The 24600-nt window shown below is 47.5% G+C and overlaps 1 protein-coding gene across 1 annotated transcript; it reads left to right on the top strand.

Annotated features, from left to right (window-relative positions):
• Nucleotides 1-1058: 1058 nt before the first annotated feature.
• Nucleotides 1059-24117, top strand: CLEC19A (C-type lectin domain containing 19A; the record flags this gene model as incomplete). Its single annotated transcript, XM_079719345.1, has 5 exons — nt 1059-1146; nt 13088-13253; nt 19056-19149; nt 22338-22470; nt 23957-24117. 5 exons carry the CDS (start codon nt 1059-1061, stop codon nt 24034-24036), a joined length of 561 nt encoding a protein of 186 aa, XP_079575471.1. The 3' UTR covers nt 24037-24117.
• Nucleotides 24118-24600: the final 483 nt, after the last annotated feature.

The following is a 24600-nucleotide window of genomic DNA, read 5'->3' as shown; positions in this document are numbered from 1 at the left end:
AACACCTACCACTAGCCAGCTTCTATGCTAAGTATTACAAATTATTACATTTAATCTTTGTGAGGTAGGTACTGTTATTATCCCCTATTTTATAAAGGAGGAAAGTGAGGCTCAGAGAGGCAGAGGATACACAAAGGTTTTTAGAGGTATCAATTCATAAATGCAGTGAGATTCCAATGAAACACCAGCGGGTCTATTTTAAGTTTGAACACGCTAGAACTGTACACTAATGACAACGTTTGCTTCTTTTTGGTGAACACTTCCTCTGTGTCGAGAACCTTCTACCGGCACATCCTTTAACCTCCAAGAGACCCTGCAGGATCGGACGCGCCTGCCCTTCCTCCTCGCTCTGGGGAATCCAATGCCCCCGAGCTGGGCCGACACGTTGGAGCCCCGCTGAGCCGAAGCGCTGAGGCCCCGCCTGCAGGGGGAGCCCTTTCTCAGCTCCGCGTAATTGTTTCCAGGTGCAAAGGAGGCCTAAGTCTTGTCAGATCTTCAGATTCTCAGCAGAGGCAGAAATCTCGACTTATAGTTAAAATCTCCTGATCTTACACCCTGACAACGAATTTTTAGAAATTTTAAAGCACAGCATGGACCCAACACATCACATCCACAGGTGAGCTCGCTTTGGTCCAGGAGACCTCTGCCCTAGATGCTGACTTGTATTTTTACCTTTTGGTACTACTTCCTCCTAGGGCTCCGAGATGGATGCTTTATCTGCTGTGCCAGGCAGGGACGCGCGCGCTGCTATTGTCCCATCTTACAGAGTCTCAAGGGAGGCAAGCACGTGCCCAAGGCCACTCGGTGGCTCGGAAGCAGGGCTGCGCTTCCTCTGAGTTCCCCGAAGGGGGCCGGCCAGGGGCGGCTTTCAGGCTGTCACTCTGAGCTGGCCGCGGCCGTGCAGGGAGGAAACAAGAGTCAGGGGAGGGACGGGGGAGGAGACTGGGGTCTACCCAGTCCTCCTGAGCTCTGGGCAGGAGAGCCGTCGGGACCCGAGCTCCCACGGCAGGGCCTCTCTCCTCTGCTCAGGCCGTGAGGTGGCTTTCTCGGGGCCCAGGATGCAGAGGTGGGGACTGTGGGCCGCGGCCGTCCTGACCCTCCTCTCCGCACAGGCCTTTCCGCAAACGGACATCAATATCAGCCCAGGTGAGCATGGGGCCAGGGCCGGGAAGAGAGGAGGACATCCCGCAAATGCTTGAGCTGTCAGTGAGGCCTTGCTGCCTGGGCTGCAGGCCTGCCTGACCCAAGGAATGCTGGGGGGCCAAGCTGAGCCTCCTGACAGCCCCGCCAGCTGCTCTCCCTCCAGCTCATGCGCATTGTGCTAGGGCCAGACGCAAAGAGACCTGGTGATAAATCCCAGCTTTGCATCTTCAAAGCTGTATGACCTGGCACAAGTTTCTTAACCTCTCTGAGCCTCAGTTTCCTTCAGAAAACGGTGGTCACAATGGCACCCTCTGGGGCTACTGTGCAAGGGAGATGAGATAATCTGGGGAAAGTGCCTGGCACCACAGGAAGATCTGGAGATGGTATTTTTGTTAGGGATTTGGCATCTAGGCTCCACAGTCCCACCTTGGCTGTGACAGCTGTTTCCAGGGAGCTGGGCACTCAGGAGGACATAGTTGTCCCTCTAGTGACCTCCCTGGCGGCCTGGCCCTGTGACACCCAGCTCTGCGGATATTCAGTGTCCCCAGGGATTGGGATCCATCAGCCTCGGGATGTGGCCTCCCAGTGTCCCACTTGGAGGACGCGGGGCTTCAAATGAGCTCAATTTCTTCACCCTTGCAAGAGGGAGGCTAGGGTGCTGACTCTGGGGTAGGAAGAGTCCTGAGTCCTACAGTCCCTTCAAGGTGGAAGATCTTGCCTGTCACCTCTACCAGGAGGGTTCTTTCCAAACATGGTTTAAAAACTATAATAATAATAATACCAATAACAACAATATAGCCCTCACTATATGCCAGGCACTGTTTTAAGCACTTTTTACATATGGATTTATTTAATCCTCACAATAACTCTGTGGCAGAGATACTATTTCTGTCCCCATTAAAATAAAACTAACACTGTAATAAAACATCTGTAAGATCCCCATAAAGCCATGTTATTGGGCAGTTACAGTGTTGAGGGGAATTTAAATAGTGGGGTGATAAGACTGCAAGATAAAATACCTGATGTCCAGGTAAATTTGAATTTCAGATAAACAATAAATCATTTTTTACTGTAAGTGTCTCAAATATTGCATGGGACATAGCTTATGCTAAAAATTATTCCTTGTTTATTTGAAATTCAAATTTAACTGGGAATTCTTTTTTTTTTTTTAATCTGGTAACCCTAGTGATGGGAGATAAAGGGTGGTCAGTTCATTTGGGCAAGCATCAGGGGCTCTGGTCTGCCATAAACTCTCTGAGTGTCTGTATTAGCCAGCTCGGGCTGCCATAACAAAATACCACAGACTGGGTGGCTTCAACAACCGGAAGAGTTCTGGAGGCTACAAGTCCAAGATAAAGATGCCACCTGATCTGTTACCTGGTGAGGGCCCTCTTCCCGGCTTGCAAGTAGCCACATGGTGGAGAGAGAGAGTGCTCTTGTCTCTCTTCCTCTTCTTATAAGGGCACTGATCCCATCATGGGGGCTCCATGACTCCATCTAACCCTAATCACCTCCCAAAGACCCCATGAAAACACCATCACATTGTGTGTTGGGGCTTCAACATGGGAATCTGGGCGGCACACAAACATTCAGTCCATAACAGTGTCTTTGCCTGCTTGCTCTTGTGCCTCAATATCCTCATCCATGCAATGGGTGAGTAGGAGAGAAGTTGGACAAAATATCCTTGAAAGATATTTGTGTGTTCCAAGATCTTGCCTTTCTGCCCAGCATAAGAGGAAAGTCCTGAGGCTGAGTTTGAGAGTGGGAGCGATAGGGGGTCCTCTCTCTCTCACTAGCTTGAGGACATGGGACCTTTCTCCGAGCTTCAAGTTTTCCTCCTGTGGAAAGTGAGGATGATAATGGTGTCCATCAAACGTTTTGGGGAATCTTCAATGAGATGATGCAAGTGAAGCACTTAGCACATAGAAAGCACTTGAAAAATGGCTTATTACCTTACTACTTCTGCCACTGTGGTTGTTGATGTTATGATAGAATTGACCAGGAGACACAGTTTTCTGCTGTGACAAAATGCCTTCAAAAAAGAACTTCCAGACATCTAGCCCCATGCCTCAGTCCCACTCTACAGATGAGGAGACTGAGATCCCTTCTAACCCAGCAACTTTGGACACCTCAGAGTTGGAGTTGGAAGGAAGGGTCCCAGAAATCCACTTGGCCCCATCCTTCCACAATACAGCTATGGAAACTGAGGCCTACAGAGGCCAAATAATCTGGCCAAGGTCATCATCCGTCCAGTCCAGCAGAAAGCCCAGTTCAAGCCTGAGTGGATAAATCTGCTAGAGGAAAGTGATTTCAGTGCAGTAGAGAACGTGTGAGTTAAGTGTGTGTGCGTGTGTCAAGTGGGTGTGTGTGTGCGTGTGAGTGTGCGTATTGATGTGTGACTAGGGAAGCCTTATCTGGGGTCTTGGTGAGCACTTGCAGACCATGAAGGTGGGCGCACAACCATAGCCCTCCTTACTGAAAGTGGGCCTGGTTCTTCCTCCTCTCCTGCATCCTGAGCCTTTAGGTACAAAACAGAACAGGGTCATTCCATCCTTCATCCCACTGCTCTGGACCTTTCATGAACATGCAAATATACACAAATAGTGCAACCCAGCCATACCCTTAGATCTGCTTTTAGACCTTTAGACACTTCTGAAAGACTGGGAAGGATTTCGCCAGACTAGATCCTTTTCCTAAAACCCTTCTCTGAACCTGGCTTTGATCACTTTGGTTACGTGGATTAACAAATATTAAGTGCTTAAAAGAGGGCCTGGCACCTGGTAAAAGCTACATAAATATTTGCTGTTATGATTCTTCAACCATAACCATAAAAAAGTTTCCTTTCCCTGGCTCCTGAGCCCAAGAACTTTCTACAGCAAAGGAAATTCTAGCAAAGCATTTTGATGCTCAGGGCCTGCTTCTGCAGGCCTTCAGGGGTGAGAAGGGAGAATCGGTCAAGTTCCATAGCCTCTTCCTCTCCCCTCCAAGAAACTGGTATTGTGCACTCAGCACCAGGATTATTCCAGGGCCCAGGCTGTTTCTGTTGTAATATCTCATGTTTACTAGAACACCTACTATAAGCGAGGCACTGGCTTCCCTGTGAAGTAGGCACTATCATCATGCCCATTTTACCGATGAGGAAACTGAGGCACAAAGAGGTGAGTTTCTAACTGGAGTCATCTAACTCCAGAGTCTAAGTTCTGAGGCTGGAGCACAGAGGCTTGGGCAACTGGGTGTCCCTACTTCCTAGAGTATACCCTTCCCCACCCTCCAGTCTGTGTCATAGAGTCAGATCCTAGAGTAACCCTGCCTGGACACTCTAACCCATTCCCTACCCCTCCTCTATAGTCACAGAGCCCTCTGCATATTTCTAGAATGTCCCTTAGTGTATGAGGACTCATTGCCATGTGTGCTATGCATTCCTCCCTCCAGACTGTGAGCAACTTGAGGGCACAGACCTCAAGCCAAATAAGCACCCAGGAAACATTGAATTATTACTTAATTATGTTGATCTTAGTTAGCTCAGGCTGCTATCACAAAATACCATAGACTGGGAGGCTTAAACCACAGGAATTTATTTCCCACAGTTCTAAAGCCTGGGAACTCCAAAATTAAGGTGTTGACCAATTCAGTTCCTGGTGAGAGCTCTTTTCCTGGCTTGCACATGGCCACAGAAAGGAGAGCTCTGGTCTCTCCTCTTCTCCTAATGGCACTAACCCCATCATGGGGGTCCACCCTTATGACATCATATAACCCTAATTTCCTGAAGGCCCCAGCTCCAAATACCATCACACTGGGGGTAGGGCTTCAACATATGAACTGGAGGGGGACACACAAACATTCAGTCCATAATGCTGTTAAATTGGGTGTTTAATATATTTGTCTTGCCAAATGAGAAAACCAAGACCAGAAAAAGATGTTTTCTGGAGGCACTGTAGTGCTTAGGAATTTTCAAGTCCATCAGACCTTAATCTCATCCTGACACTGCCACTTGCTAGCTGTGGGAGCGAGTGACTTAACATCTTTGAGCCTCGGTTTCTGCACCTATAAAATGGGGATGATACAGATACCCCTCCCAGTTTGGTCTCAACGGTTATATTAACCACGCAATGAATGGCCACTGTTATGAGCAATATAAAAAATCACCCAGTGCTGGCTCCTCTGTATCATGTGACCACAAAAGCAGCCTGGAAGGAGGGAGAACAAAGCTGAGGCATGAGAGGCCTGGGACCAGCAGTTCTGCACCCCAGAGCCAGGGCTCACTGGGAAGGGCCCACTGAGGGTGGGATCTGTGGACCAGGGAGACAGCAGGCAATGAAGGTGACTGAGCCCTCCCAGTGGCCACCTTCCCAGACACTGGGAGACACTTCCGACCCCCTGGGACATCTGGGGCCCAGTAGTGACGGGTGGGTGGTGGCGGGGAGGCCGCCAATGTGGCCCCCAGAGCCTCCCCCTCCACTCCCAGCTGGCTCTCAAGGCTGATCTGGGCAGGAGGAGGCAGGGTAGTGTATTTGTGGGCAGCTGGACTGGGGCCAGGGGAGCGAGCAGCCAGATCGTGTGGGAAGGTGACAATTTATTCTTTTAAAAAGAGAGAGATTAAAAAAACAAGTCCTGAACTCCGGTGGCATGTCCTCTTTCCTTAACAAGCTCAGAGCTTCCAAAGGCTTTGACTCCCACCCCAGCTGGGAGACCCTGGGGGCCTTTGGTGCTGCTAATTGAAGTAAAATACCATGTAGTTTGGCCTCTTGGTTTCCAGAGCAACAAGCTTCTTTGTGCATCCACCCCCCCCCGCCCCCCACCTCCACTTCCACCCCTCCCCTCCGTCACCTCCAGCCTCATCCCTCTCTCAGATTCCCAGCCAGGCTGAACCTTTTACAATTCTCCAAATGTTCCCTTCTCTCTCATACCTCTGGGCCTTTGCACATGCTGTGCCCTCCACTTGGAACACTCTTCCTCTGACTCTTCCTCATCCTTCAGGTCTCAGTAGGCAGTCTCACATCACCCCTTCCAGGAAGCCTCCTGGATCTCCAAATCTGGGTTATGTGCCACTTTTAGGTGCTCCTGTGGCAACACCTTTATTTTCCCCATCCGGAAGGGGACTCACTCTGGTGTCCTGTCATAATCACCAGTGGACACCCTGAAGGCAGGGTTGGGGTGGCCACCAGTTCAACTAGGGAGAGAAAAGAGGCAAAGAAATGACCAGTTTCTAAAATAATTTGAGCGCTGCTCCCTCAAGTTTTTGCCTGCATGACACAAACCCATATTAATTGCATATTAATGACATTTTATTTCTGTGCTTATTTTTCTTAATGTCAGCCTCCAGAGAGTGTAAGATCCATGAGGTCAGAGGTCACCTCTGTGTAGTGTGCCACAGTATCTCCAGCACATAGCCAACTACCTGAGACCAAGTAGGTGCTCACATAAGACTTGTTGAATGAATAAGGGGATGAATGAAGAGCCAGACCATCAAGATTGAGACAAAAGGAAATGGGCTTAAATGCAGCAGGAATCTCTAAATTAGGTCTGGAGCCACACAGCCTGGCTTCAAAACCCAGCTCTGCCACTTAAGAGCTGTGTGACCTCAGGCAAGTTACTCAACCTTTCTGTGCTTTGGTTTCTTCATCTATAAAGGGGGATGATCGTGGTACCTACCTTGTAGGATGTATGAAGACCAAATGAATTGATATGTACAAAGCACCTGACACAATGCCTGGCTCAGACGGAAGCTCAGTAGGGTTGGCCCTGGTTATAATGTCACCATCACTACCTGAGTGTCAAGCTATAAAGCTATAGAGATCTCTTCACCAGAGAGACACAGATTAGCAAAGGCTACTCTGGGTTCCAGGTTGATGAAAGTCCTTTAAGGGACTTCCCTGGTGGTCCAGTGATTAAGACTCCACGCTCCCAATGCAGGGGGCCTGGGTTCGATCTCTGGTTAGGGAACCTAGATCCTGTGTGCTGCAACTAAGAGCCTGCATGCTGCAACTAAGACCTAGCACAGACAAATAAATAAATATTTTTTTAAAAAAAGAAAGGAAAAAGAAAAAAGTCCTAAATCTATTCCTCGTTTCTAAAATCCCAGAGGTAGGGTGTTGCCAGGCAGGGTGGAGTTCATTATCATCCCAGTGCAAGCGAGTGGCTCCTTTTTGCCTCCCAGGTCCTCCCAATTAAAGGCCTTTGCCTGCCCAGGTGGAAAGGGGAGTAATTGAGCAGTGACCTGTCACAGCCCCATTTTCTGGTATGTTTCACCCCAGGCATCCATAACCACCGCTTGCTCAGTGGAGAAAATCAAAGGGACCAGGAGTGGGGAGAAGGGCAGGAAGGTGGGGGCTGAGATTCTCCATTGCTAATGAGCTCCCTGGTGAGGCTGATACTGCTCCAAACAGCAGTCATGGCGCTAAGTAATCTGGAAAACCAGGATCAGTCAACTGCCTTCAGTGCTGAGTTAGAAAAGTCCAGGCACGCCATCCTAGAGTCAAGGTACACCAGGTTGGAGGCATCAGGGCACATGGGCGGTGTCCACACCCTTCTCACCACTGTCCCCCAAAAGGGGCAGTTGACCCAAAGAAGCAGCATTTGATTTCCTAGCATGCATTTAGTCATTCAAAACTAGTTATTGCACACCTACTATGTGCCAGGCACTGGGGAGAGGGATGATCACAGCAGACCTTGTGCAGGGGGAGGCCAGACTGAACAAGAATTCACGGGGATGCGTGAAAGGAGGGATGAGGGGCTCTAGGAGCTCTTAGAGAGGCTCCTACCTCATCTTCTCTAAAGAAGCCACCATGTGGCTGAGACTCAAAGAAGAAACTCGAATTGGCCGAAGACAGGCCAAGGGAAGTATCTGCAAAGATGTGGACACACTTTGAGAAATGGCAAGAGCTGAAGCAAACCTGGAGCATGTTGTGAGCGACAGGGGATAAGCTGCAGGGGCAGGTGGGAGCCCTGCTCCTGAGGGTGATGGGCACTCCTGGAGGGCTTCGGTGAGATGAGATCAGGGTGTTGGAACGATCCCTCTGGATTTGGAAGGTGAGCTAAGGCAGGAAGAACAGCCAAGCGGCAATTGAGGAGGTCTCTGTGAGAGATGACAGGGGGAGGAAGAATGTGGAAGGGAAAGAGAAAGAGACAGAGACAGAAGTGGGGGAGGGAGAGGGAGGGAGGGAGGAAGACGGGAAGGAAAGAAAGGAAGGAAGGGAGGAGGGAAGAAAAGAAAGAAAGAAAGGAAGTGGAGAGGTGCTGGGAGATGGAATAAACGACTTAAAAATTGATTGGATGTGCGTAGAGGGAAAGAGAGGAGGTAAAGATGATTTGGGGCAAATATCCAACAATGCTAGACAATTCTGGTCAGTTCCAGCCAATTCTTGTCAGTTTTGTCTAATCAAAACTGTGTGTGTATGGGACTTCCCGGGTGGTCCAGTGGTTAAGACTCCACGTGTCCACTGCAGGGGGCACGGGTTCGATCCCTGGTCTGGAACTAAGATCCCGCATGCCGTGTGTGTGTGTGTGTGTGTGTGTGTGTGTGTGTGTGTGTGTGTACACTGTGCATTTTTCTGGGGAAAGAAAGGAACAGTAGCTTTAATCAAGACAGCTATACTATAATATTTGATATCAAATAAATCACAAAGGTAGAGCAAATGTAATGGGGTATCCTAGGTTGGATCTTGGGAACAGAAAAAGAAAAAACTGGTGAAATCTGAATAACGCCTGTAGTTTACTGAAGAGTATGTACCCATATTAATTTCTTAGTTATGACAGATGTACTGTGGGAATGTAGGATGTTAACATCAGGGGAAACTGGATGAAGGTTATTCAGGGACTCTGTATAATATCTTTGCAACGTTTCTGTAAATCTAAATTTATTCGAAAATAAAAAGTTTAATTTTTTTTAAGTGAAGGAAAAGAAAAAGAGATAGAGGACAAAGAGGGCGGAAACTTCCAGATCAGACCTTATGGTAAATTAGAGAACAGAAAACGTCTCCACTATAGACATCCAGAAATACAGATAAACTTTACAAACATCCTTTGAAAATTAAACTGGGCTTCCAAGAAAGTGAGGAGGGCAACCAGGGGCAGGAAACAAAGTTAGAGATGGAAACCAAAGCAGTGGGCACATGCACGGCAGAGCACTGGGTGTGGTGTCAGCCTCCCTAATACAGAAGCTCGGGCTTCACATCCACACCAGGGAGGGAGTGATGAGACTCGGAGCCTCTCACAGAGAGGAGACCCGTGAAGAGTCCCACCTTACAGGAAAGGATACGCCGAGTGGGGAGGGGGCAATCCTCCCTCTGTCAGAGAGATGATGAAATTTGTCAGCTTCCTCCCAAACTCAGGGAGGAAATGCAAGACTTCCCCTCTGCAGCTCCTTTGGTGAAGTCTGTACCATTAAATTTAGACACAGTGTTCTAGCAATGCCCCGGGGCTTTTAAGCCATGGGTTTATAATAGTTATATATTTTAACTCCAAAATTAGAAAAATAACACAAACTCTACTTCTAATCGGTTGTGTGGCTTAATTTTTGTTAAAGAAACTACAGATACGCTGAGAAATGTGGACATTTGCTGTGATGTTTTGTGTTGCTGCCCTGTGCAGTTATTTTACATTTTGGAGTTCTGCCTTCCATCTAGGGCGAGGATTCTATTGACATTTGGGGTCAGAAAACCCTTTGCTGTGGGGCTGTCCTGGTCATTGTAGGATGTTTAGCAGCATTTCTGGCTTCTACCCATTGGATGCTAATAGCACCACTACTTCTATTTTCGACAACCAAGAATGTATCTAGGCATTGTTTAATGTCCCCTGAGAATCAAAATCACCCCTGGTTGAGAATCAGTGCTCCAGGGTGATCGACTAAGGGGGGTCTGGGATGTGGCACTTTCAGATTTAGAACTGGAACAGTCCTGGGCAAACTGGGGTGGTTACATCCCCTACTTCCATCTCTAATATGAATAGTTAGGGTGCAAAATAATTATAGGACGGGTGAGAGTGGGGAAAGTGGTTTAGCACCAGCAAGTATCATACTCTTGGGCTAACTATTCCAGCCAACACCTGGACAGACGTGGCCACGTTTTCACCAATGAGTGTCCTCGGTTACAAGTGATGGGTGGAAAGCAGATGGAAATGATTTGCTGCTTCTCATCCATGCAAAGGGGGAACTGCTCCAAAAGCAGACCCCTGGGAATGATTCAGCCGAATCTCTCTGTGTGGAAGGAATGGGCAAAGTCCCCACAGGGAGCTCAGCAACGCCCAGCATCACAAGGGGTCCTTCAGCCCTCTCAGCATCGAGGCAACGTCCTCCTAGACCAATGCTCTCAACTGAGAAAGGAGGAGACCGAAGTCCAGGGAGAGGCAGGGAAGGGCCGAGGTCCTGAGCCCCCTAACTCCATAAGCAAGAGTTCTCTCCCTTTGCCATGTAAGGGAGGGTTAAGAGAGCAAATTCTGAATCAGCTGGCTCCAGTTTGGATACTGGCACACACTGAAAGACAGTTGGCCGGGACTGGTGGGGAGAGGTGAGACAAGGCAGGACTGACCAGCGCAGCTGCCTAGGATGGGGGAAGGGCTGGTTCTGATCAAACAGGAAAGCCCAATGGCTCTCATCAGGGACAGGTAGCCCAGATGGAAGCTGCCTGCTTAGCATAGCTCTATTTTTTTTTAAGCTTTATTTATTTTTTAAAAGTAAATTCTATCTATTTATTTATTTGGCTGCGTCAGGTCTTAGTTGCGGTATGCGGGATCTTTCATTGTGGCACGCGGGCTTAGTTGCCCCGCGGCACGTGGGATCTTAGTTCCCCGACCAGGGATCGAACCCTCATCCCCTGCATTGGAAGGCGGATTCTCAACCACTGGACCACCAGGGAAGTCCCAGCATAGCTCTATTGACTAAAGCAACTGTCCCGTTCCTTCCCCAGAAAAATTCATATAGATGCGTATGTGTGCACATACATGCATACAGACTTTTGATTTTGCATTTAATTTCGAGGGATTCACTGGACCCCTGAAGCCCATTAACCTCAGTGATAAAACGCTGAGCTAATCGTTAATAATCATACTATTATGGAGCATCCATACATGCCAAGCACTCGGTGACTTTATTTGACCCAACGAGTTGACCTAGCAACCTGATGAAGTAGGGGCTGACACATGATTAACCATCCTCAGCCTTATTGGTTTCCCATGATGAAGTATCATGTGGATTTTTTTTTTATGTTACAAGGAATACATTTTTTTTAAATTACTTTATTTATTTATTTATTTATTTATTTTTGGCTGTGTTAGGTCTTCGTTGCTGCGCCCGGGCTTTCTTTAGTTGCGGTGAGCGGGGGCTACTCTTCGTTGCGGTGCGCAGGCTTCTCATTGTCATGGCTTCTCTTGTTGTGGAGCACGGGCTCTAGGCATGCAGGCTTCAGTAGTTGTGGCACACGGGCTCAGTAGTTGTGGCTTGCGGACTCTAGAGCTCAGGCTCAGTAGTTGTGGCGCATGGGCTTAGTTGCTCCGCAGCATGTGGGATCTTCCTGGGCTCGGGCTCGAACCCGTGCCCCCTGCATTGGCAGGCGGATTCTTAACCACTGCGCCACCAGGGAAGCCCATCATGTGGATTTTAAAATCAAAGACTTTGGTGTCAGGAGGCCTGGGTTCAAATCCCTACTCTGCCTACTACCAGCAGGATGATCTCGGGCAAGTCACTTAACCTGTCTAAGTCTCAGTTTCCCTCTACGTGCTTGACGCATCATAAATGCTCAGTAAAGGTGGTCCACTACTTCCTTATTCATGAGCCCAGCCAGCTATTACAGTGGCTTTGAAGGCAAGATTTCACACCCCTGGGCATCACAAAAGGGACCCCAAAGATCTTCCAGTCGGACAGCTGAGAAGGGAAGGAATGTGCCAGCATCACATGGCATGTCAGGCACAGAGCTGGAGCTGGCACCCGGGCTTCTGGATCCCAGTCTAACAATGTCACCACTGCCCGGTGCCTGCACTCACAGATGAGCCACCCAACTGAGTTCCAGGCAGGTTCTCAGCATGCCTTTCTCCCCCAGTCAGTCATCTTCAGTCGTGGTTTCCAAAAAAAGTATATGCTAAGAGGCCTCCAGAGGGGCTGAGACTTTGGAGAACTTTAGTGTCTCAAACATGGGGTTTTTATTTGTCCCTTTTCAGAATTAAGAACACATCCTGAGCCCCAGTAGTTCCACGGGCTAAAGATATAAATAGTCTTGACTACAGTAGGGAAATATACACCTTGGCCAGAGAGCCCAGAAGTGCAGATTGAAATAAGATACCATTTTTTTGCTTATAAAATTTGCAAAGATTGCCATTAAAGTGGTAACACTCAGTGCAGGCAAGGCCGCTGTGTGGTGGGCACTCTCAGACATCACCGTGGGAGTATAAATTGCTTTCAGGAGGCGACTTAGCAAATTGTATCAAAGCCTAAAAAATCTATCCCCAGAAAATCATCAGAAATGCTGCAAAAACTTTATGCGCAAGGCTTTTCATCTCAGGATTATTTCTAATTGTTTTTTAAAAAGAGAAAACAATCTAATTATCCCAAAATTGGGGAATGATTAAATAAACTCTAGGGGTCCACTAGGGAATATTAAAGAGCTATTTGAAACAATGTTTACAAAAATTTATAATGACATGAGGGGAAATGCTTATACTCTTAATTTTTAGAAATCAGAATACTGACAGGGGTGTATGGTCAATATAATCACAATTGCATTTTTAAAAAAATCTTTGCATTCAACATGACAAGAAGAAAAACACTCTAATGTAGTAACGTTTTCCAAGGATTCTATAATGAGCACATATTACTTTTATTATTTTGTAAACTTTAGGTATGCGTTAATCATAAGGCGACACTTTTTACTTTCATTCTTAAAGAGATGTCATAAGCTGTAGCATCAACGTTTGCACGGCCAATCTTCTTCCCAATCCGTATTCTCTCTGCCCCCAGCCATGCCAGAGCTGCCCCAGGCTTCCCTGTGCCCACTGTTTTGGATGGAGTTCAAAGGCCACTGCTATAGATTTTTCCCTCTCAATAAGACCTGGGCTGAGGCTGACTTCTACTGCTCTGAGTTCTCCATCGGCAGGAAGTCCGCCAAACTGGCCTCCATCCACAGGTGAGTGGACTCCTCTGTCCTCTGTAGCCCAACCAAACACCCCCTTTGGAAAGGGGTGTGGAGAATGGTGTGTCCCACTGGCGTTTCCCTTTGGTAATTGCAGCTTTTATTCAGCCCAATTTCTCATTGAAACTGGCCTTGGCAGTAGAGGACAAAGCATTTAGCAAGGGTAGCAAACAGCAGGCTGGAAGGTCCATTTTTATAAGTGCCGATCTTGTGCTGTGCCCTGTTCTGTATCACAGGGGGTTTGACCCTATGATATAACTCACATAATATGTATGTAAAGAACATAACATAAGACATAATAACTGACATTTATTTGCTAAGAGTTTATAAGCATCAAGTTCCCGCAAACCATATTAGGTAAGTATCCTCATTTCACAGATACGGAACCTGAGGCTCCAAGAAGGTAACTTGCTATAAAGTGGTGGAGCTGGGATTTGAACCTGAGCAGTTGGGTTCCATAGCCCACCCACCAAGGCCTCCTTCAGTGTTCCTGCATGCCTCCTAAGCCCCAGCCATGCTCACCATCTTGAAGCTCTCCAAAGTGGTCCAGCCCACTCACACCTGCATACTTTGCACATTCTGTTCCCTCTGCTGGGAATTCCCGTCCCTATCTTCTCCTCCAGGGAGACACTTCCTTAACCTTCCAGACTCAGTTCTGCCATCTTTCCACCGAAATCACCCCTGACTCGATGGCACCTGACTGCACTCACCACCCACCTCTCCAGGAGCACTTTCTTCGTCACTTTAGTGACTTCTTTTCACATCTGTCTTCCCTGCTGATTTGTGGGTTCTTTGAAGCCAGGTGTGATGTGTTCCATTGCCACTAAACTACAAATTTACAATCTTACCTACTTTTTCAAGAATCTCAGAGACTTGAAGTTACAATGACGGTTGGTTCTTTATGCTTTAGAGTCCCTGAGTTTTGTTAAGAGTGGGGAAGGGGTCCTCAATCTTAGTTTCCAAAGAAGTCTTGAATCCTTGCATCAACTCATCCAGCAGATTTATTGAGCACCCACTGCATCCTTGGTGGTGCTGAAGAATATAGTGAGGTAGTCAGGGTCTGACCAGGAAAACAGGAACCACTACAAACATTTAACACAGAGAGAATTTCATACATACACAAGTGATGGACTCTGAGAACTTAAAGAAGCAGTAGTGTATCTAGAGATTCACACCAGCAGGAAGCCAACTCCAACCCTAACTGGAGGGCGGGCCAGTCCTCTGGGAGCTAGAGCCACAGAAGGCAGGCAGCCCCTGCCAGTACCTCCCCAGGCAGAGAGGGAAAGAAATACCCTGGCTTCTCTCTCCCTCCCATCCTTCCCATCAGTGCCTCCCATTACGTGGAGGGCAGCTGACATGGAAGCCTGGGAAAGGCGATCTTCGGGGGTCAAATCCCCTATGATACAGAGCACAGCACGTGACTGGCATTTATAAAGATGGATAAAATAATTTCTCAAAAATAACCAACCTACAGAGGAAAATGAAATATATGTAATAAACAGTAAATTTAAAAGTGATTCCAAATGAAGTTTTCCCTTTGGCCAGTCCACAGGAAGGACGGCTCAGCCTGTCTCACAGTGCATGTAATCTATCCCTTGGTTTAATAGGCATTAGAAAGGATTCCAGCCAAATTCAGGGGTTTCCCAAGAGCCCCTGACCCAGATCCTGTTCCTTTCTGCTTAAACTTACCTCCTTCTTCTCTTCTCAAGTCCTGACATCCCTCTTTTTCTCTCTTATACTAACGTTTCCCAAATGTTATACCAGCATTTCCTATCTTATACAGGTAGTTTTCCACTTTGGTATATAATACTTTCCCAAAAACATGTAGAAAAGTTGAATTTGCACAACGCATTCATCTGTTATAAGTTCAGTTCCCATAAAGCTAGACAATATTATAAAATCTCTAATTTCATCTTGTCTTTGAGACACAATCCAATTTTCTAATTCTGGCATTTTTTCATGCTTTGTAATTTTGTTCTTTTCCTTCATAATTAAGCACGCTATCAACTTATGTTCATGGAGCATCTGATTAAAGTTTAAGGTTTTCATACTTTCAGCTTACCTAATAATTTCCATCTTTGCTTCAAGTGACAGTTGAATTAAGTTCATTTGATCTCTGCTTACTACTTGCAGTAGCACCTTGGGCCTTTCTATCTCCCAGTTATTTTGACCAGATATGGGGAAAATGCAATAAAATATTGAAATAGTTTCCTGAGCAGGTGCCACCGAACAAAGATGGCACTAGTGCTAAAATGGCTGGGCAGCCACTCCCCCAGATGACCGCTCACCATGCATGTTCAGCAGTTGATGTAGGATACCGTGAATTGTGCATGAGAGGGGCACTTGGGGGTGCCAGTGCCTAGCTGGGTAGGACCAATGGCAAAGACCCATTGGACTGGAGTGCACTTTGTCCCCAGAAATCTACCATTCTGATATTAGACAGAACACACTATCTTGGAACATCGGCATTGAATAGAGCCTGGTGATGGTGTGAGATAAGATGTCAAATAGAAAAAAGGCATCGTGTGGGTCCGTGTTGGTCTCTCTCTTTGGGGAGGCCAGCCCATCAGAAATAGAAAACTAAACCAACCAGCCTGCCCTGGGGAGCATGGAAACTTTGTGCTACAGGTGGGCAAGAATTGGATAGAGGGTGCTCATGGAGGCTTTCCTGGAAGAACTAGGCCTGGATCAGGATCTTGAAGGCTTGGGAAGCTTAGGGAATGGGCGCAGCGGATGTTCAAAAGGAAGAAACCTGTGCAATGTTATGTGCATTGATTGAGGGCATTAGAGTCAGTCAGCCCTAGGCTGGTCCCCACTCCACCACTTCCTACCTGGGCGACCTCGCCCAAGTCCCACAAACTCTCTGAGCCAGAGTCCTCAGCTGGGAAATAGAAGTAGTCACACTGACTTTAAGGTTGAGGGGCTTTAGAGGAGATAAAAATGCATCTGAAGTTCTTACACAAGTGCTTGGGTAACTCAATGCTCCATGGTGGGAGCTGTTATTATTTTTATTAATTATAATTATGGGCGTCTCAAGAGGTCAGTGCTTACTTAGCGTGCGCACGTCAGATCATCTTTCCGAGGGCAAGTAAGCCTTGACTCACCCACCCTCTTTCCTTTCCATTGCCTCTAATAATATCTGTCTTAGTCCTTTTAGGCTGCTATAACAAAAATATCACAGACTGGGTGGCTGATAGACAATAGAAATCTATTTCTCACTGTTCTAGAGGCTGGAGTCCAAGATCAGGGCTCCATCATGGTCAGGTTCTGGTGAGGGCTCACTCCCTTATTTGCAGATGGTCATCTTCATGCTGTGTCCTCACATGGCAGAAGGGGCAAGGGATCTCTCTGGGGCCTCTTTTATAAGGACACTAATCCCATTCACAGGGCTCCACCTTCATGAACTAATCACCCCCAAGGGCCCCACCTCCTAACACCATCACATTAGGGGTTAGGATTTCAACATATGAATTGTGGGGCAAGGGACTAACATTCAGTTCATAACAATATTTGTTTAGCAATGCCCAGCATGTGACTGCCTAGAGCACTGTGTTGAGAAGGATTCTGAGAGCCAGAATTCTGAGTGCTTCTGGGATGGATTAAGAATGTCTTCCACAAACACAAAATTAAGGAGAGTAGATATGTGTGCTTTGACTTGCCACCAACGCCTCAAGCAAAAGGAAATCTAGTGGTGGGTGTTCTAGACAAGGTGGCAGCCTGTAGAGAGTGGTCATTTAGAACAGCAGTCTCCAACCTGTTTGGCACCAGGGACCAGTTTCGTGGAAGACAATTTTTCCACGGACCAGGGCGGGGGTTGCAGGGGTGATGGTTCGGGCGGTAATGCGGATCATGGGGAGCGACAGATGAAGCTTTGCTCACTGGCCTGCTGCTCACCTCCTGCTGTGCGGTCCGGTTCCTAACAGGCAGCAGACTGCTACTGGTCCAGGGCCCGGGGGTTGGAGACCCTTGATTTAGAAGACGCCAATGGGAGCAGATATACACCGTTGTAATGTAAAGGGTATCTCAACATAGTCTTGTTTTGAAGTGAGTTATTGGTTAGGTGTTTGTTAGGTCTGGGGCTGATTATTATTACTTTGTAATGACTTCTTCAACACACCAATGTTCACCTTTTAGTGTCATGTGGAAGCCAAAAATGTGGAATCCCTTGTCCAGTGGGATCTGTCCCTCTGGGTCTGTGAACTGCTTGAGTGAACTGTGCCTGTTATTTGTTCGTTTTCTGTCACATCCCTTGCCCACCCTTCTCATCTCTGCAAATGACATTTCCCAGGCTCATGGATATTGAGGCACTAGGTGAGCAGTTGCCTTGGCCCCCCTCCAGGGCCTCCAATGCAGCAGCTCCAAGTATCATGTCCACACACAGCTACAACCCCAGGAAGGAAGGCAGTGGTGGAAACTGGGGCCTTTTCCACACACCACTCTCCATTTATAGGGGAGGAGAATGTTTCCAAGACGTCCTCTACCAATTCCCCCATACATCTAATTGGCTGAACTTGGTCAGATGGCTAGTGTTAGCTGCAAAGGAGGCTGAGAAAGTGAAATCTGACCTTCCTAAATTTGGTTGTAGGCAACGGGCAAAAGGATTAGGAATGACTGTGAGGTAGGTAACCTGTAGCATCTGCCGCTGTGCCTGTTTGATGTGAGGATGAAATGAGTTCATGTATATAAAACATTCGGCATAGTACCTGGCATGAAATCAGTGCTCAAGAAACATTTTAATGACCTGAAGAAAAAAATCTCTGTGTTCCTATCTATCTATCTGTCTATCTATCCATTCATCCATCCCTATTTCTCTGTTGTTTTTGGCAGCAGACTGCCTCCAGGGTCCTCCATCAATTTCTTTTGTTGGGTGAATTACTTTATAAGCTCTTTGAAATAGGAAGTGAGAATCCCCCAAGAAGACACCAGTGCCTTCTGCTATGGTTTGAATGTTTGTGTACCCTCAAGATGCATATGTTGAAATCCTAATGCCCAATGTGATGGTATTAGGAGATGGGGCCTTGGGGAAATGCTTAAGTTCTGAGGGTGAAGCCCTGATGAATAAGGTTAGTGCCCTTATAAAAGAGGCCCCCCTTCTGCCATATGGGGGCACAGCAAGAAGTCTGCACCCAGAAGGGGCCCTCACCTGACCATGCTGGCACCCTGATTTTTCATTTCCCAGCCTCCAGAACTGTGAGAAATAAATTCCTGTAGTTCATAAGCCACCCAGTATGTGGTATTTTGTTGTAGCAGCCTGAATGGCCTAAGATACCTGCTGAAGAGGGTGGACTGATAATTGCAGGATTTGGTTTTGCTGAGTCGTCTATGCAGGTTCAGGCCTCGAGCTGAATTTTCCAGCAAAACAAAAGATCTTGAAGATGTTCTGTGAGAAAGGATTAGGAGAGAGGAGGCTATGTAAGGACTGGCGCCATAAGGAGGGCTTTTGAGAAAGAGCAAAAACATCCAGTGGAGATTTTCGTTATTTGATGTGTACAATGCAAAGTCAGCTCCTTTCTTTGTCTCTTCAATATAATCCACCTTGTTTGCTAGTGTTTTTACATTTCTAGGATGAGTAACAGTGTGTGCTGAGTCCTGCTTTGGACCAAATCCAGAGATGCCCCTGAGAGGACAGCCCATATGGGTGCCTTAGTTTAAAAAGGAAAAAGAGAAAGCAGGACTACATCACATCCTCTATTTACTTTGGTCTGGGAGGGCTAACAAAGACTTCTGTCCATTTTCAACTCAATCCTATGGCAAGAGGCAATGAGTAACATGCTACCGGGTTTCTTACCTTCGCAGCTGGGAGGAGAATGTCTTTGTGTATGACCTCGTGAACAGCTGTGTTCCTGGGATCCCAGCTGACATCTGGACAGGGCTTCACGATCACAGGCAGGTGAGGAAGTGCCGACCATCAAGCCCTTTTGGAAGTTCCAGCCAAGATTCCATTTTGATTTAACCAGCCTTTCACATGGAACCTGTGTGCCAGGTCACTGCTATGTGCCCAGCACACAGAGAGATCAGACACGATGATACCCAGTTAGAATATGATAATCATTGTGAAAGAGGGTATTATGGGAACATATTGGATGGCCAGGGATGGCCTCTGTTTAGGTTTGGGTTCTCCAAAAAGCAGCCACAAAAACGTGATTGGATGGGTAAGAGGCTTTTGAGGGAAAACATTGGCGAAGGAAAAAAGACGGGAGGGTTGAAGAGGCAGGGAAGACCTTCAGGCCATGATGTGGGTCTGAGCCCTGTGAAAGAAGAGGGGGAGGGAACAGCTGAGTGGGGAGAGCCTTAGATCACAGCTCACCCTGGAAAGTCTTACCTAAGCCAGTGGGGTGTCCCCAGGCAAAGGATGCCCATTCCAGGAGTCCCACATTGGGCAGGAGCAAGCCAGCACTAATACCCCTGACATGCTAAGTCACTAACTGGGAACAGCATGGAGGAAGCACAGTCTCACTGTGAATACAGTGCTGGGTCCAAGGGGCTTTCAGTCAGCCATGCTTCCTCAGCTGGTCCTCCTGAAGGAGCTCTGAGCAGTGCACATCTACAGCTGCCACAGCCTCCCTGGGTAAGAGATATTTAGGCTAACATCTAGTGGATAAATAGGAATCAGCCGGAGGAAGAGCATTCCAGGTAGAGGGCACAGCATGGGCAAAGGTCCTAAGGTGGGAGAGATCACGGCACACTCAAGGACATTAAAGACTAGTGTGTCTGGGATGCAGAGTGGCGCAGTGGTGAGTGGAATAATGGTGGAGAATAAGGCCAAAGAGGCTGGCTTGGGCCAGAGCACATACCTGGCAATATCACGGCACACTCCACCTGGAGATTTGGTCTCCACACTTTCCATGGAGAAGTTGTATCCTGAGCATCTCTCCTGCATGTATGCCTCCAGCCCTGCCTCAGATAGGGTTCCAGTTCCAGCTCCTGTTCTGTCACTTACTGGATGGTAGGTGACTGGGACTTTTTTTTTTTTTTTTTTTTTTTTTGCGTCTCTGAGCTTCAGTTTCCTCAGCTGTAAAATGAGATGACAATAATAGTGCCTGGTTGTAAAAAGTAAATGGGCCAAGGTATGTAAAGGACTTAGCCTGTGCTCGGCACACTGTGAGAGCTCATTAAGGGTGGTTGAAGTTGCTGTCAAAGTAGCAGAAGTGGGACTACCCTGGTGGTCCAGTGGCTAAGACTCCGTGCTCCCAATGCACGGGGCCTGGGTTTCGATCCCTGGTCAGAGAACTAGATCCCACATGTATGCTGCAACTAAAAGCCTGCATGCCATAGCTAAAAGATTCTGCATGGGGCTTCCCTGGTGGCACAGTGGTTGAGAGTCTGCCTGCCGATGCAGGGGACACAGGTTCGTGCCCCGGTCCGGGAAGATCCCACATGCCGCAGAGCGGCTGGGCCCGTGAGCCATGGCCGCTGAGCCTGCGCATCCGGAGCCTGTGCTCCGCAACGGGAGAGGCCACAACAGTGAGAGGCCCGCGTACAGCAAAAAAAAAAAAAAAAAAAAAAAGCTTCTGCATGCCACAACTAAAGATCCTGCATGCCGCAATGAAGATCCCGCGTGCCACAACTAAGACCTGGTGCAGCCAAATAAACAAATATTTAAAAAAAAAAAAAGTAGCAGAAGTATCAATAGTGGCCAGACTCAGTATAGATATTTTAAAAAATCAATAGAATTCATCTGGCAAAAACTTGTGTAGAAGTTGTAACATTAAAAAACCAAAATGTTCCATTATAATAGTAACTTTAAAATTGGCTTATGAATATACTTAGAGTTAAGGAACTTGTATAACAAGACCTAAGAATAATAATAACAAATGATACAGTAAAAGGACTTGTTTTTATAGTTTTCTTTTCAAGCCTACGCACCACATGCCAGGCACTAGCTAAGTCTCTTAATGCTTTTAATTCATTCATTTCTCTCAATAATTCTCTGAGGGAAATATTAGCTCTATTTTATAGTTGTGGAAACTGAGGCTCAGAGCCCTCAACAAATGGCAGCTAGTAATGTTACCAGCCAGAGCCAGAACCAAACTCAAGTTTGGCTGCTCATTGCTCAAAAGACAATGTTCGAGAGACAGGGTTGGTAGAACAAGAAAGATGCTTTATTCCAGAAGCCGGCAACCTGGGGAGATGATGGACTAGCATCCCCAAAACCATCTCCCAGTTGCTGGTTAGGAGACAAAGGCTTTAAAGGGGAGTTTCAGGGGTGCACAGGCAGGGGGGCTATGAGCAGAACAGCACAGCCAGCTCCGACAATCACCTTGAAACTGGTCATGCGGTGGTTGGATCAGCATCATTTTGATTGTTTTAAGCATAATCTTCAACTCCAGGGTCAGTTTGTTCTCACTTCCTTGAGGCCAGTTCTTGGCACTGAGCTAGCCATAGATTCAGTACTGCTCAAGATGGAGCAGCTTATGTCATGGCTGCAGTCTGGTCATCATGCAGTTAGCTTTTTCCCTCTGATGGCAGTCATAATATCTGCAAAACAACTCAGGAATGTGCATAGGACACTGTGATCTATATCTTTCAGGAAGGAACTAAAGATTCTGTGACTCTATTGTCCTAATCATTAACTGTTTGAGCCTGCTTTTTTGTGACTCAGGGAAGGTCTGGGAGACTATAACTTTTCTGAAAACAAGAGGCAGGGGACATGGAGCGGCTTTTGTACCTGGGAGGGCCCTGTAGGGTCCTGCTCAGTTTCAGTAATGGTGGTTAATAATAGTATATCAGGGCTTCCCTGGTGGCGCAGTGGTTGAGATGCAGGGGATATGGGTTCGTGCCCCAGTCCGGGAAGATCCCACATGCCGCAGAGCGGCTAGGCCTGTGAGCCATGGCCGCTGAGCCTGTGCGTCCGGAGCCTGTGCTCCACAACGGGAGAGGCCACAACAGTGAGAGGCCCACGTACCACAAAAAAATAATAATAATAATAATAATGATAATAGTATATCAGATAAAAGTGAGGGCTTCTGCACTGTTAGATATGGTGGTATTGGAATGTTACCCCAAGCTGGAGCTGGCTCAAATGCCTGATCTTTCTCTCCTTGGCTTGCTTCCTTTCCTCTGGGTGCAACCCCCCAGGAAGGGCAGTTTGAATGGACAGACGGCTCATCCTATGACTATAGCTACTGGGATGGGAGCCAGCCGGACGATGGCATCCATGCGGACCCAGAAGAGGAGGACTGCGTGCAAATATGGTACCGACCCACCAGCGGTGGGTGCCCTCGAGACCAGGGCTCTTGCAGGGGTGCTGGGGAGGTGCCAGGGATAGCCAGGAAACTGTGAATTATTCAACACCTTGGAGAGTGACCAGAGGTCACGGGGGGGGGGGTGTGTGAGGGGGTGTTAGGGGCGTGGCAGTTCCCTATGGTGGATGCATTTTAAACAATGTTTAATGGTGCGTTGTTGACATGCAAACTGTGATTTGGATGGAAAGACATTAGAGATAGAAGCATGAAAAAAAGAAAGAAACTTGTACAGAGACCAGAGGATGGTGCTTTTATGTCATCTCACCAACGCACCAGAGGTGGCTCGTGCTCCTGGACATTAGAACAAAGGGATGCCTGGAGGAGCGCCCAGGTGTAGTAGTGAAAAGAGTACCCAGATGGGTACAAGTACTGGCCCTGTTGCTTTCTAGTTCTGTGTCCTTGCAGGCAATTACTTATTCTCTCTGAGATTCCCTTTTCTCTTCTGTAAATGGATTTAAAAATCGTTGCGGGCTTCCCTGGTGGCACAGTGGTTGAGAGTCCGCCTGCCCATGCAGGGGACACGGGTTAGTGCCCCGGTCCAGGAGGATCCCACATGCCGCGGAGCGGCTAGGCCCATGAGCCATGGCCACTGAGCCTGCGCGTCCGGAGCCTGTGCTTCACAACAGGAGAGGCCACTACAGTGAGAGGCCCGTGTACCGCAAAAAAAATCGTTGCTACCCACAGGGCTGTTCTGAGCATTGAAGGAGATACAGTTGATACAGCACAGTGGTAAGAGCATGGACTCTGGAGTTGAATGTCCTTGTCTGAACCCCAGCTCAACCACTTATGAACTGTGTAGCCCAAAGTAAGTGCCTTAACCTCTTGGTGCCTCAGATTCTCCATCTGCAAAATGGGGCTAATGACACAACTCACAGGGTTTATGTGAAGGAAAAAGAAGATAAGAGACATAAAGTGACTGCAATGGTTTGCATGTGGTATCAGCAATCACCACCATCATCGTGAACAACAACATCACTGCTCACACCAATCTTAAGAAGTAAAAACTATTAATATTTCCATTTTGCAGATGAAGAAATCAAGACTCGGAGAAGTTAAGTGATTTATTCAAGTTTGTCCAGCAAGCAGATATGGAGCTGGGTTTCAAACCTATATCTACTCCAGATGCAAGTGCTGAACTGCTGCCATTCCTACTCTGCTCCGTTTTCTTTTTCTGATTAGGGGAGGGAGGCATGGGACAGCGACTTGCTATCCTGGGAGCCAGAGCTGGGCCACTCTGGGTGAGGCTTGTCCTGTTCCTCCACAGTGGCAAGTCAACACTAGCCTTATGAGAGAGTAAGGCTGGACAGCAGCCTCATTAAGCATCTGCAGAAAGGAATGCCAGTGTAGACACCAGGCCTATGGGAGAGGACTTTTACTCTGGTGGGATGGCAGGGTTACTTTTACTGTGGTGGATGGACCTTCACTCAGAGTCTCTGCTTTTTCCCATCACAGCTCTGAGGTCATGGAATGATAACACCTGCAGCCGAAAGTTCCCCTTTGTCTGCAAGATCGCAGCTCTGACCATTCACTGATCCAGTCTCGCCCTCTCGGAGCAAGCCCAACTCCAGCATCGACTTGTAGATGTACCTAATGTAAAGTCGACACTCAATAAATGTAAAACACACAGAGGAGACAAATCTCTCAGACAGAGATTTTATACAAGCAAATCTTAAGATACAGAGTGATCACTTGGTGACGAGTGACAGGAAAACCAACTCAGCTGGCTTGATAAATGAAGGATGGTGGATTTATTGGTCCAAGTAATAAAAGTCCAGGGGTTGTTCTAGATTCAGAGTTGAATCTCACTGGCCTGGCTCAGGGCACATGCCCATTCTTGAAGCAATCTCTTTGGCATATGCTGGTCGGCTAGACCCTGCTTAGATGCACATGGCTGGGCAGGAGGGGTGGGGTCAACATCACCTGAACCACATGGGCCCAAGGAGGAAGGTGGTTCCCCAAGGAAAAGGAAAATATCACCAAACTCATACATTGCTGGTGGGAATGTAAAATGGTGAAGCCATTCTGGAAAACAGTTTGGCACTTGCTCAAAAAGTTAAACACAGAAATACCATGTGGTCCCAGCAATTCCAATTCTG

This window comes from Hyperoodon ampullatus (genome assembly GCF_949752795.1).
Source record: "Hyperoodon ampullatus genome assembly, chromosome: 14".
Lineage (NCBI taxonomy): Eukaryota > Metazoa > Chordata > Mammalia > Artiodactyla > Ziphiidae > Hyperoodon > Hyperoodon ampullatus.
The sequence above is the reverse complement of the archived record's forward strand: the minus strand, read 5'-3'. Positions and strand labels throughout refer to the sequence as shown.